The 13,522-nt window shown below is 43.7% G+C and overlaps 1 protein-coding gene across 2 annotated transcripts in view; it reads left to right on the top strand.

Annotated features, from left to right (window-relative positions):
- The window catches only part of slc36a4 (solute carrier family 36 member 4), a 230,844-nt gene extending 217,664 nt beyond the window's left edge, over positions 1-13,180 (top strand). For both annotated transcript variants that reach the window (XM_055880596.1, XM_055880595.1), the window contains exon 12: positions 8,560-13,180. In XM_055880596.1, coding sequence (XP_055736571.1) covers positions 8,560-8,927 — 368 coding nt within the window. In that variant the 3' untranslated portion in view covers positions 8,928-13,180. The remainder of the gene's footprint in view (positions 1-8,559) is intronic.
- Positions 13,181-13,522: the final 342 nt, after the last annotated feature.

The raw sequence follows: 13,522 nt of genomic DNA, 5'->3' as shown, positions 1-13,522 counted from the left end.
GACCACGAAGGCCTGATTTCATGCAGTCTCCTCTGAACAGTTGATGTTGAAGTGTGTCTGTTACTTGAACTCTGTGAAGCATTTATTTGGGCTGCAATCTGAAGTGAAGTTAACTCTAATGATCTTATCCCCTGTGGCAGAGGTAACTCTGGGTCTTCATTTCCTGTGGCAGTCCCATGATAGTCAGTTTCATCATAGCGCTTGATGGTTTTTGCAACTGCGCTTGAAGAAACTTTAAAAGTTCTTGAAATTTTCCGGACTGACTGACTGACCTTTCATGTCTTAAGGTAATGATGGTCTGTCGTTTCTCTTTGCTTATTTGAGCTGTTCTTGCCATGGACCTGGTCTTTAACCAAATAGGACTATCTTCTATATACCACCCCTACCTTGTCACAACACAACTGATTGGCTCAAATACATTAAGAAGGAAAGAAATTACACATATGAACTTTTAACAAGGCTCACCTGTTAATTGAAATGCATTCCAGGTGACTACATCATGAAGCTGGTTGAGAGAATTCCAAGATTGTGCAAAGCTGTCATCAAGGCAAAGGGTGGCTACTTTGAATAATCTTTTTTGGGGTACGACATGATTCCACATGAGTTATTTCATAGTTTTGACATCTTCACTATTATTCTACAATGTATAAAATAGTAAAAATAAAGAATGAGTAGGTGTCCAAATTTTTGACTGGTACTGTGTATATATACATGTATGTGTGTGTGTGTGTGTGTGTGTGTGTGTATATATATATAACTGTACTATAGTGTGTATATATATATATATATATATATACACACTATAGTACAGTTCTAGAGAGGTATGACTCGGTGTTGTGTTCAGAAGGAATAGGAGAGGTAGGGAGCTCCCTACACAGCCATGAAATATGAATCTAGTTTTATTTAATCTATCAGTCATTCTCCTGCTCTCAGGTACAAATCTGTTCTTCTTCTCCTCTTTGTTGTCTCTCATTCTCCACCTGAAGTCTTGACAGGTCCTGAAATGTGGGGCTCATATACAGATTTGGGTTTGAATTATCGTGCTTTTCTTCAGCAAACATCTAAAAATCCTGATTGATTCACCCTGGATGTTGGATCAGGATTAGAAAACATGGTGACGTAATGTTTGCTGCTTATCCCGAGCGATGTGCACGCAGTGCAAATGTTAACAAGTTTGCTTTCTGGGTTTTTCCAGTGCAGCTTAAATGTCAGGGAGTTACCACGCGCACACCACACACACGCGGAGAGGAGAGTTATCTGGCTGAGGTTTGAGTTTTGTAGACATCCTAGTAGCGTTTCTGCTTTGGCGGGAGACAAAAAGTAATTAGAGCTGAAATGCACTAAGGTGGTTCTGGAATTCTAAAATGGAGCTTTCAATATCTCTCTCTCTTCTTTCTCTCTGTCTGTCTCTTTCTCTCGCTTTGTCTCTTTCTCTCTCTCTCTCCCTCTATTTGCCTTTTCACTCACACTTTTTTTCTCTGTCTGTCTTATCCCTACTTCAATATAATGTTCACTTGCTCTTTCTCTCTCTCTCTCTCTCTCTCCACCTCCACCTCTCTCTCTCTCTCTCCACCTCCACCTCTCTCTCTCTCTCTCCACCTCTCAAACAATGCAATATAATCCTCCTAGGCTTTAATGAGACATCATTGCATTCCAAAACTACGCTACATGCAGACGGCTCTTTCCTCCAGTCCAGCAGTCCATACTGGTAAACCATGCAGTGCAGCATTGTCTGGTTTAACCAGGCCACACTATGGACTCCATTAGAGCCTCATCTTCCCAGGGGGAAAACCGGTGACCAACAAAATGACACTAATGGAAATTGTGTCAGAGTGTGACAGGGCAGACTGGCACAAGCTTTTAATCAAATAAATAAGTTAGGAGTGTCCAGACTGGGAAGTAGCTACACTTCAATCGAGTACAGGCTTAACTGAATGGCAACAAGGACAGAATCTAGATGCTGGAGAGTGAGGATGGAATTATACCTAGTGTGACTGCGGTGGTTGCAGCTCCAGTTCTGAAAGAAAGACTAGTGTAGCATAGAGGGGATAGATAACCCCTTTTTATTACTTGAGAAAGGAGAGAATAGGCAGGAGTAGAAGCGAATGATGTGGAGCAGAGCAGGGCCGAGTGTGCAGCTCAAACAAAACTTGTAAAATGAACTATAGCCATTGAATTCTACCGTGCAAATATACTGTGCATTATAATGAAATAATGCACGTTCTAGAATGCTCTTCAAGTCAGTCAGAAAGGAGTATTCAACCATGGTATAAATAGTGGTAAAGCATGAGAAGGGATTAAGTGTAAGTGCAAGCTATTATGATAGTACCCCAGGAAGCCAATTTAGAATGCTTAAGAGTGAGGCTAGTGGTTAGGGTGATAAGACCTGGTCAGAACCTAAATCACGTGAATGAATAAGGAGTTGTGAACGCAACATTAGAAGGAAACCATGGCAAACCAGTAAGACGACGGAGGGTGGAGGGTAATACGGAGGTAAACCGACTTGTCTGAGGCTGCGAGCCTATGCTGGAGAATAGGAGGTCACCAGTAATTTAGGGTTGAGATTAAAACGGTTGTGTTGCAATGAAGGATGTTGTGCTAATTGAATAGGAATGGGAAAAAGATTGCACAGGACAAAGCAACTACACATAATATTGCCTGAAATTATGTGATTTGCCTAGGGTGCACCGTGCTGTTGAGGCCCACTATAGAGTTACCAACTTAATGTGTTGAATGTGCCTGTTTTTGAAATGTATTGATTTTAAAATGTTATAACTGCCATCATTTTGCTGGACTCAATAGCTGCTGACTTGGCAACAGCTAATGGGGATCCATAATAAATACAAATTATCCATAATGTAAAACTGACGATCTGCTGACTACTTAGCTTGACAATCCTCCCAAAAGTATGCAGATGGGAGGGTTGGTTGTTACAGTACAGTATACAGTGCTGGGATAAGAGGTTAGTTGTTACAGTACAGTATACAGTGCTGGGATAAGAGGTTGGTTGTTACAGTACAGTATACAGTGCTGGGATAAGAGGTTGGTTGTTACAGTACAGTATACAGTGCTGGGATAAGAGGTTAGTTGTTACAGTACAGTATACAGTGCTGGGATAAGAGGTTAGTTGTTACAGTACAGTATACAGTGCTGGGATAAGAGGTTAGTTGTTACAGTACAGTATACAGTGCTGGGATAAGAGGTTGGTTCTTACAGTATAAAGTGCTGTGATAAGAGGTTAGTTGTTACAGTACAGTATACAGTGCTGGGATAAGAGGTTAGTTGTTACAGTACAGTATACAGTGCTGGGATAAGAGGTTAGTTGTTACAGTACAGTATACAGTGCTGGGATAAGAGGTTGGTTGTTACAGTACAGTATACAGTGCTGGGATAAGAGGTTGGTTGTTACAGTACAGTATACAGTGCTGGGATAAGAGGTTGGTTGTTACAGTACAGTATACAGTGCTGGGATAAGAGGTTGGTTGTTACAGAACAGTATACAGTGCTGGGATAAGAGGTTGGTTGTTACAGTACAGTATACAGTGCTGGGATAAGAGGTTGGTTGTTACAGTACAGTATACAGTGCTGGGATAAGAGGTTAGTTGTTACAGTACAGTATACAGTGCTGGGATAAGAGGTTGGTTGTTACAGTACAGTATACAGTGCTGGGATAAGAGGTTGAATTTCCATTCCGTATTGGCACAGGTTTAAAGTGGGCGGCTGTAGATGCAAGGGTTTTGCATACAGAGTTGAAGGAGATTAAGCCTGGATCTTTACTGTACACGTTTGACGGAGGTTCTGTCCAGAAGAGCAAGTTGTTAGTACGCTGAAATATGGATAAATGAAAAGCTTGGCCATGACACCATGCTTTACTGTGAATGAGAAGGGATAGGGGGGGAAAGGGGGAAACGAGATGGAGTGAGAGATAATTAGAATGAGCGACGGAAGTGAATGAAAGTATCAGAGAGTAAAAGATGTAAAGAATGAGAGAATGATTTTGGGCTTAGCGGGAGAAATGAACATATATCACAGGGGAAATGGGGCGAGGGGAAGAGAAGGAGGGAGAAGGGAAGTGTTGTAGCAGAGAAAGAGAGTTTAAAGGGTCGGAAGCGTTACTCAATGAGATGGATGAGAAATGAAAGCTGGGACTGATTAGGAAAAGAGGATGGTGGTAGAGAAGGAGAGTGGGGCTTGATAGAATAGTGTCAGATTGGACAGAGCGGGTGATTGGAGAAATCTGAAGAGGATGTAAGACATGTAGTGGTAATGTGTGTTTTGAAATGGGGTTTCTGTTAAAAACAAAAATAACCACAGTGTCAGGGACCAGATAAAGGTCCCTATCAAGATGACAGTTCTCTCACTTTAAGTATTAATTGAGAAGTTTGCTGGGGTCTGACATATAATCTCTCACTGAAATGTTCCTCTCTCGGGGACGGCCATCTTGAAAAACGTGGGCCCAAGTTAAAGACACATGAGGAAAAAAAGTCTAGACTTTAGAATGTATCTTTCTTCTGCTGTCTGTCTGTCTGCCTCCCGGGGCGGTCTGGGCTGGAGCCTAACCCTCCTGCTGTAGTTTGGGCCAGAGTGTTTCAAATAATATTAGTGTTTACACTGTCTTTCACACTATGATAAGAGTAATGAAATGGCAATCACCACTCCAAGAATGGAGAAGAAGGATTCCTAGACTGTCGGTAAAGGCAGGGTTGGGGTCAATTCAGGAAGTACACAGTAATTCCAAATCCTATCATCTTCAATGCTTTACAATGAGGAACATTTGGAATTGGAATTGAAATTGATCCCAACTCTGGGCAAAGGTCATACAATTATCAAGGCCAATGACAGGCAGAGACAATACATCTCTACCTTACTCTCCCTCCATATTGCACCCTCCCAAAGGTATATAATGTCACTCTTCTGTGACCATTCTTGGAGATGATAGTTTTCCTGGACTACATTACATCCAGGAAAGACATTGGACTGTCAACTCCCTCTGCTCTATCCAGACTGTGATGTCATCCCTCTGAGGACTTGGAGGGACAGGGGGGGGGGGGGGGGGGGCGACACAGTGACAGTCGATGGAGTTGAGCCAGGCTTGGTGCTTCCCTGTCCCTGGAGAGTGTGTGTGTTGTGTCTGTAGTGGACATAACCTAACACACACACAGCCACGTCACGCACACTCCCCTCATCACACAGTAATCCAGGAACACGTGAAGGGCATTGGGCAGGGCTGTGTTGGTTTAATATGTAAACTGGCTCAGTGTAACTGGTTGGGTGCTCACTAAAGTGTTAATTAAGCACTAGTAGATGTATGTGGTCAAGGCTCATGTTATGTCATGTCATGTCATGTACCATCATATTTATAGTATCATGTTCACTAATAGATGTAGGTGGTCAAGGCTCATGTTATGTCATGTCATGTTCCATCGTATTCATAGTATCATGTTCTCGACTTGGTCTACTGTCTCGCCCTGTATTTACACACACAACTTCTGAGGCCTCTGCAATAGATTTACTTTTGAATTTCCAGTGAAATACCTAGGTGAAGCATCACTGTCATGTGTAACTCATTGATATTCACAGCAGACTCCCTTTCAGACACGTTTTATTTTCTCAGTCTCTCAACTGATTTCAATTGAAGCCAATCAATCAATCAAGTTTATTTTATATAGCCCTTCGTACATCAGCTAATATCTCGAAGTGCTGTACAGAAACCCAGCCTAAAACCCCAAACAGCAAGCAATGCAGGTGTAGAAGCACGGTGGCTAGGAAAAACTCCCTAGAAAAGCCAAAACCTAGGAAGAAACCTAGAGAGGAACCAGGCTATGAGGGGTGGCCAATCCTCTTCTGGCTGTGCCGGGTGGAGATTATAACAGAACTATGCCAAGATGTTGATAATGTTCATAAATGACAAGCATGGTCAAATAATAATCAGGAATAAATGTCAGTTGGCTTTTCATAGCCGATAATTAAGAGTTGAAAACAGCAGGTCTGGGACAGGTAGGGGTTCCATAACCGCAGGCAGAACAGTTGAAACTGGGACAGCAGCAAGGCCAGGTGGACTGGGGACAGCAAGGAGTCATCATGCCCGGTAGTCCTGACGTATGGTCCTAGGGCTCAGTTCCTCCGAGAGAGAGAACGAAAGAGAGAAGGAGAGAATTAGAGAGAGCCAAGATGATCAAAATGTTCATAAATGACAAGCATGGTTAAATAATAATCAGGAATAAACGTCAGTTGGCTTTTCATACCCGATCATTAAGAGTTGAAAACAGCAGGTCTGGGACAGGTAGGGGTTCCATAACTTCAGGCAGAACAGAACAGCCAATGAAATGTTGCAATGAGATGAATGCATGCACTGAGACACACATGAAAAATAGCATTTATGCTCCAAAAACCATATCAATAGGAGTCCCATAAAAACATTAAACATATTATTTGTGAGGGTGGATGGACTTTTGTGAAACAAGAACTAAATCCTCTTCCTTTTATAAATTCACACTAAAGCGCTTTGCACATTTGAAAAGATAACCACTCTACTAGGTGATGCATGTACAGTAGTTCTGACTGACAAGCTGCATTCTGGGCCAATTAATTAATTTTATTTGTCATTTAGCAGATGCTTTTACCCAGAGCAATTTACAGGAACAATTAGGAGTAGATGCCTTGTTCAAGGGCACATTGACAGATTTTTACCCTAGTCGGCTCAGGAATTCGAACCAGCGACCTTTCGGTCACTGGCCCAACGCTCTTAACTGCTAGGCTAGAAATGACTCATAACAGACAGTGATTAACTATGATTGGTCAGTTATTCATCTGATGTTCTAATACTAATTTGCCATTTGATGTTCTGCTCTGAGGTAAATAATGTATGATGAAATGTAACTATAGTCATGACAGATGTTTGGGGGATCCTCTGAAGGGAAGAATACTTTTTTGTGTGTGTGTGTGGGTGTCTGTGTTTAGTCTGAGAGTTATTTGGGTGTGTTTGTGTGTAAGCGCTACCTCTGCTCCTTCTGTGTGGATCTGGATCATGTCTCTCCAGAGGAAATGTATGTTAGGTGGGAGAGCTGCATGAGACTATTCGGTTATGTTAGATGTCTCGGTTGCTGTGTCTCAATGACCATGCACTGTCCCCAGAACCTGGGCAGATCTAGATGAGCGTACTGCATGTGTGTGCCTCTTATAAGCCCCTGCACTTTAATCCTGTACTCCTCTCTCTCCTCTCTCATACCCATTCCTACCTCCCCTCCTCTCTCTCTCATTCTCAGTCTTTTTCTCTAACTCCTATCTCCCTTTATCCCCCGTTCCATCCCTCTCTCTGCCAACAAACATATCCCCTGCATTGGGGTCTGCCTGCCTGGGAGACTAAGAGAGATTACTGTCAGCGTGCTAACAGTAACACTAAGCCATGTTCACAGTTACCTCCGATACTCCCCTCCTCCTGTAGTCCCCTCCCCTTAACTGGCCCCTGAAAGTGAAATTAGGAGGCCAACTTAAAAGGGAAGTTTACATATTGAAGGTTTAGGGTAGTGGTCTGGGGTCGGAATTTCAGTGTGTCTATAGAACTTTATATTGACCTCTGCTTTCATGTTGTGTGACTCATTGTTCCAGCTGGAAGGTGGTTTGCAGGTGTTGCATTATTGTTGATTGTTGGGATGACCTATAGGGATGGGAGAGTTGGCATTCTCCACCATGGAAATATATTGTATGGGAAATGTCTGCGCTGTAATATGCATGTGTTGAAGATTAGTTTGTCTCTAGACATCTGTTTCCATGCTCTGTTTGATGACCTCTGCACTTCTCTTCTCTCTCTCCTCCTCCCCCCGCTCTATCCTTTTCCCTTCCTTTTCTTATCTCCTCTCTCACTTTACTTCCCCACTCTTTCCTCCCCCTCCCCTCTTTATTGCCACCCCTCTCTCGGCTTCCTTTATCACCTCTCTACTCCTGTCCCCTCCTCTCTACTCCCCTCCCTGTCCCCTCCTCTCTACTCCTCTCCCTGTCCCCTCCTCTCTACTCCCCTCCCTGTCCCCTCCTCTCTACTCCCCTCCCTGTCCCCTCCTCTCTACTCCTCTCCCTGTCCCCTCCTCTCTACTCCTCTCCCTGTCCCCTCCTCTCTACTCCCCTCCCTGTCCCCTCCTCTCTACTCCCCTCCCTGTCCCCTCCTCTCTACTCCTCTCCCTGTCCCCTCCTCTCTACTCCTCTCCCTGTCCCCTCCTCTCTACTCCCCTCCCTGTCCCCTCCTCTCTACTCCTCTCCCTGTCCCCTACTCTCTACTCCTCTCCCTGTCCCCTCCTCTCTACTCCTCTTCCTGTCCCCTCCTCTCTACTCCTCTCCCTGTCCCCTCCTCTCTACTCCTCTCCCTGTCCCCTCCTCTCTACTCCTCTCCCTGTCCCCTCCTCTCTACTCCTCTCCCTGTCCCCTCCTCTCTACTCCTATCCCTGTCCCCTCCTCTCCTCTCTACTCCCCTCCCTGTCCCCTCCTCTCCCTGTCCCCTCCTCTCTACTCCTCTCCCTGTCCCCCTCCTCTCTACTCCTCCCCCTGTCCCCTCCTCTCTCTCTCCAGTCTCCTTTGCTGTGCTGATCCCTCGTCTGGACCTGGTCATCTCCCTGGTGGGTGCCGTGTCCAGCAGTGCCCTGGCCCTGGTCTTCCCCCCCCTGGTGGAGCTCATCACCTTCTCAGACCGACCGCTGAAGCCAGCCATGTTGGTCAAGGACCTTGTCATCGCTGTGGTGGGCTTCATAGGGTTCCTGGCTGGGACCTATGTCACCCTGGCCGAGATCGTCTCTCCAGAGGAGCCTCCGGAGGTCATCAGGGAGGCAGCTCAGAACCTGACTGTTGCTGCTGCTTCTGCTGTGGCTGGGGCCTTGGGGATGTCTGAGGAGCTAGGTGGGAACTGGACCACACCTACTACTGCTGTGAACTTGGGATGACCTTGGTTGACCTTAAAATGACCTGTAGTCATAGCTCCTAGGGCAACAGGAGATTAAATGACGAGCAGATAATGTGTTCACTTACAGATTGCTTTTCATATGGTTGCTGGATCCTTGTTTTGTCAAATCTATAGAAAATGAAATGGACAGCATAGTCCCTGACGACGATCTGACAGGAATGCTCGAGTGTCCTTCCACACAGTGTAGTCATTGGAACATGAAGAGGTAGAACCAAACACACATCATAGAAACGTAGGAAAGACACTGTACTGTACACAGCCTAACCACACAGAACCCTTTCATATGGATGTTATGGACTGCGCAGACATAAGAACAACATTTGTGGCACACACACAAGTGTAAACATCCCCAGCTAGCTTATCCCACTCATCACCAGCTTCAGCACATTGCCCCGCAGTGATCAGAGTTCTCTCTCCATCTCCAGCAGAGCTAGTGTGACATTTCCACTGCCTCATCTCTATCAGAGGGAAAAACTCATCAAAAACGAAATCATGAATGTATGATGTTGCAGGGAAACAACAGCCCTTCTTTAGCAGGTCCCACAGTACGTCATCTGAAACCAGATTCTCCTTCTTGTGTTGTTGGTGATTCTATAACCTCTGATATGGGTTTTCAACCCTTGGGGAGTGGGGCCTGTAGCCGCTATCAATTCTTATGATAAATGTTCCCTCCAAGCTGCTCGCCCTCCTTCGGGCTGCCGCGCAGATGAAATATCAGCCCACGCAGAGAAGCACGAGATTGAACTTCACTCAAATTTCTACAGTTTTCCTCTTTAGTTAACACCATCAACGTTTCACACTACTGTGGGAATTTTGCTCGAATCAACGCAATATTAGCCACTTTCAATGTAACATACCGAAACAAAACGAGCTATGCAAGATTTAGTATGCAAAACTAACTGTGCAAGAGATTTTCTTTTAGGCAGAGCACATTGGAATAGGATTCTATAGAATTTACATGAATAACTCAGGCCCATATGCTACACAGACCGGTGCACCATAACCAATCAGAGCTGCAGAAGGCCTATATGCAAATAGCCATTGCCATATATGGATCTGTGCCATTCAGTTTGAAGTAGACAACAAGAGCGGTATTGAGTAGATGTGTTTGTTTTGAGATCAAAGCGAGAACTGCATATAGCCACCTGTGCTCATTTGTTCATATTCTTTGCTAGTTAGCGAGTTATTAGCAAATTTTTTGTCAACAATCAGGGAGTGGTTGCTTCCTACATGAACACAAAATGCATTTCTAGTCATCTTTGAAAAGCAAGTCAAGTAAAGAGCTTTTTTTGTCTTAAAAGGGAAGTGTTGAATTTTGAGACGGTTTTGAATAAGCTAAATAACTAGTAGGCAGAGGGTAGCATAATGTGTCTGATTCTCTGCAATAGTGGTATGGGAATAATAACCAATTGTATTTTGTAAAGTGGTTTCTTGCATCAAACAACACAACATTTTCAGTCACCCTGCATGTTTTAAAAAAGTCTCATGTAATGTAATCATACATTGAACACCACTCATTGGCTGCTACTGTAGGCCGAATGATAAAACAGCTATGTCCATGTTAAAATGTTATGGGATACATTTTCTCGATTATTTTTGATGGTAGGCCTCTCTGGTAGGTCTACATTATGATCATCCAAAGTAGCCTACTTGGCTTGGCCACTGTTAAAACTGTAACTTAAAGCGGGTACAGCTTCAGTGTTCACAGTAAACTTGCTCTGGAAATTGCACAGCATTTTCACAATGTTCAAGTTTGCGGTCAGCAGACCTGAAATTTGCTGTGTCTTAAGGGAACATTGATTATGATCGACAACAACCTTTGAAAATCAGATCGGCAGTTACCATCCTCAATTCTGGCTTCAACTTTGACTCATCTGCCCTGGGCTCTTTGTGTACCTCCGACCCAATCTTCTGGCTACCCAAGTGAAAACACAGGTGAAAACGAGGCAGGAGAGCGGGCGTCCTGGTGAGACTAAGGCGATGGGAAAAACGGCTTTGCAGCTTGTCTTCTCCTCTGGTTTAGTGTCTGTAGGAGCTATACAGATAGGAACACTATCGAAAACCAAGAGACTCGGAGCCTTGCCCCTTCCTTCCCTGCCCCATTTAACCAGGACTCAACCAAGACTCAATTACAAACGCCTTCCAGGCTGCTCTCTGTGGCAGTATCTTCCAGCACAGCAATATGATGTATATTTATTTATAGATATAGGAGAAAATAATGTTTAACACTGAAATGTCTGTCTGTTCAATAATGATACAGTAGAATTCAGCAATGTCAGGAAGGAAGCCTTAACTGATGAGAGGGAATCCACTGGGGAACAACTGGTTAAATCAATGTTGTTTCCACGTCATTTCAACAACAAAATTCAATGTGAATGTTGATGTTGAACTGACATCTGTGCCCAGTGGGAAGGCTGTGATTGGCTTCCTGTTCGAGATTGACAATGAAAAGACCCACATCATTCCATATCCATTGGTTTGTTAGTATGTTTACCGGAGTGATTGGTTGGTTCTGTCAGTGTATCATATGATGACTATGTCCTCTATTCCATTTCACTGCCTCTAAACCGACCATTCCACATGATCATGTCATAGCTTTAAGTGTCCAATTTGTCCCTCAGGACTTTCTACAGTCATCTATGGTAATGATAATGTTCCATCAGTTTAATCAGTAAAGGTCATATGCAGCGTCCGCACACTAGTGAATTTATGGTGCAATAAAGTAACTACTACCTGGTAATAACTCAAACTCTGCTCCCTATTACCGTCCATCACAAAGTTCAACGACCTCTGTCTGATCCTGCTGCGTTATAAAACCTTTAATGCTCAAGTCTTCATTATGTCTCATTTGTTGCTCTGCTGTTAAACCTAAGTGTTAGTGTCAGACGGTGTTAAACAACGTCACAGGGCTCCAACAGTCTTTTCCACACAACGCCAACGTCACTCAAGACACGCTCAATAACACCCTTGGTTTGTTCTGAGGGTGTCCTCCAGCGAGTTCCCCAATTAAACCAAAATAATCGTAGCTGATCGGTGATGATGGGCATTAGATGGTACGCTAACACTTCAAGCTAACTTCTAAAAGAACAGCATCCGCCTCTCACAGGTACAATGCACCAATATGTATTAATGACTTGTTTTGCAAATTCATCGTATTTCCTTTTACATGGATGAGTTCCTCACTCCGCTGCTGTTCCCACCACCGCTGCCGAATCCCGCCCAGACATTCTACAACGATTTGCTTTGTTGTGCCTTAAAGACATCCATTTATCCCTGTTCTGTTCGTGGAGAAACCTTTTCAGTTGGAGCAAAGCGGAGGGGCGACGATGATTCACGGATGAATCCCTCCGCTCGGGAAAAACACTCTCAAATAAAAGACTCTCTCGCTACATGGATTGATAACCAATGAGGAGTAGGAGTGTAAGAGTTGACAACAGACGACAGTTTTTACCACAACTTCCAAATACATTTCTATTATAAAGTTTCCTTTTGACAAAAATGTTTAAGTTGTGTATCTTTGAAACGGTCCTACAAAGTTAAGTTGTTTCCTTTTTTGACGTATAACTTTCATTCCAGATTGTAAAAGGAGTATTGTTGAAGTATTTAGAAGGTGGTGGTACCTAGGGTCTGTAATAGGATCATTGCAGGTATAAGACTAGGTTATATTTAGGTGGGGATCATACCGGGGCGGCAGGTAGCCTGGTGGGTAGGAGAGGTTGCTGAATCAAATCCCCGAGCCAACAAGGTAAAAATCTGTCGTTCTGCACCTGAGCAAGGCAGTTAACCCACAACAACAGTTGTTTCCCGGGCGCCGACAACGTGGATGTCGATTACGCCAGCCCCCTCGCACCTCTGATTAAGAGGGGTTGGGTTAAATGCAGAAGACACATTTTTGAATGCATTGTTGTACAACTGACTAGATATTCCCTTTACTTTGTATCATGTGAGGATATACACTGAGTATACCAAACATTAGGAACACCTTAATATATATATTTTTTAACTTCTTTAACTTTTTAACATCTACATTGATTTGAAGTGGATTTAACAGGTGACATCAATAAGGGATCATATCTTTCACCTGGATTCACCTGGTCAGTCCATGTCATGGAAAGAATAGGTGCTAATGTTTTGTACACTCAGTGTATATCATGTACCACATTTATTATGTATTCAATCGATGTAACACACGTTATTATGATTGAATAAATGAACATAGATTTACTGAGGAAAGACGTTGTATTCTGTCCATTATTCTGGTCATGGTAAGGTCATGAGTAGGATGTATCTGCCTTCAACTGAACTAGGTAAGAGACATTACCTACTCTGGATGAGAGTGTCTGCTAAATGTCTCAAATGTAAAAGGATGAATACTGTATCTAACAGGATAAGGTATTGTGTTATGAAGTGGTGCACTGTGTGTGAATGCTGAATATGACATTGGTAAAGGCTGTTGATTGTGTGGAGGGTTTGTATGGTACAGCATGCTTTGGCGGGCATTAGTGCCGTTAAAAGTTTTGGGTTGGAAAGCTGATTGCTGGCAGAGCCACTTATATCTGCAGGTCAGGCGGCCCT

This window comes from Salvelinus fontinalis, chromosome 24, assembly GCF_029448725.1.
Source record: "Salvelinus fontinalis isolate EN_2023a chromosome 24, ASM2944872v1, whole genome shotgun sequence".
In the NCBI taxonomy this organism is placed as follows: domain Eukaryota; kingdom Metazoa; phylum Chordata; class Actinopteri; order Salmoniformes; family Salmonidae; genus Salvelinus; species Salvelinus fontinalis.
The sequence above is the reverse complement of the archived record's forward strand: the minus strand, read 5'-3'. Positions and strand labels throughout refer to the sequence as shown.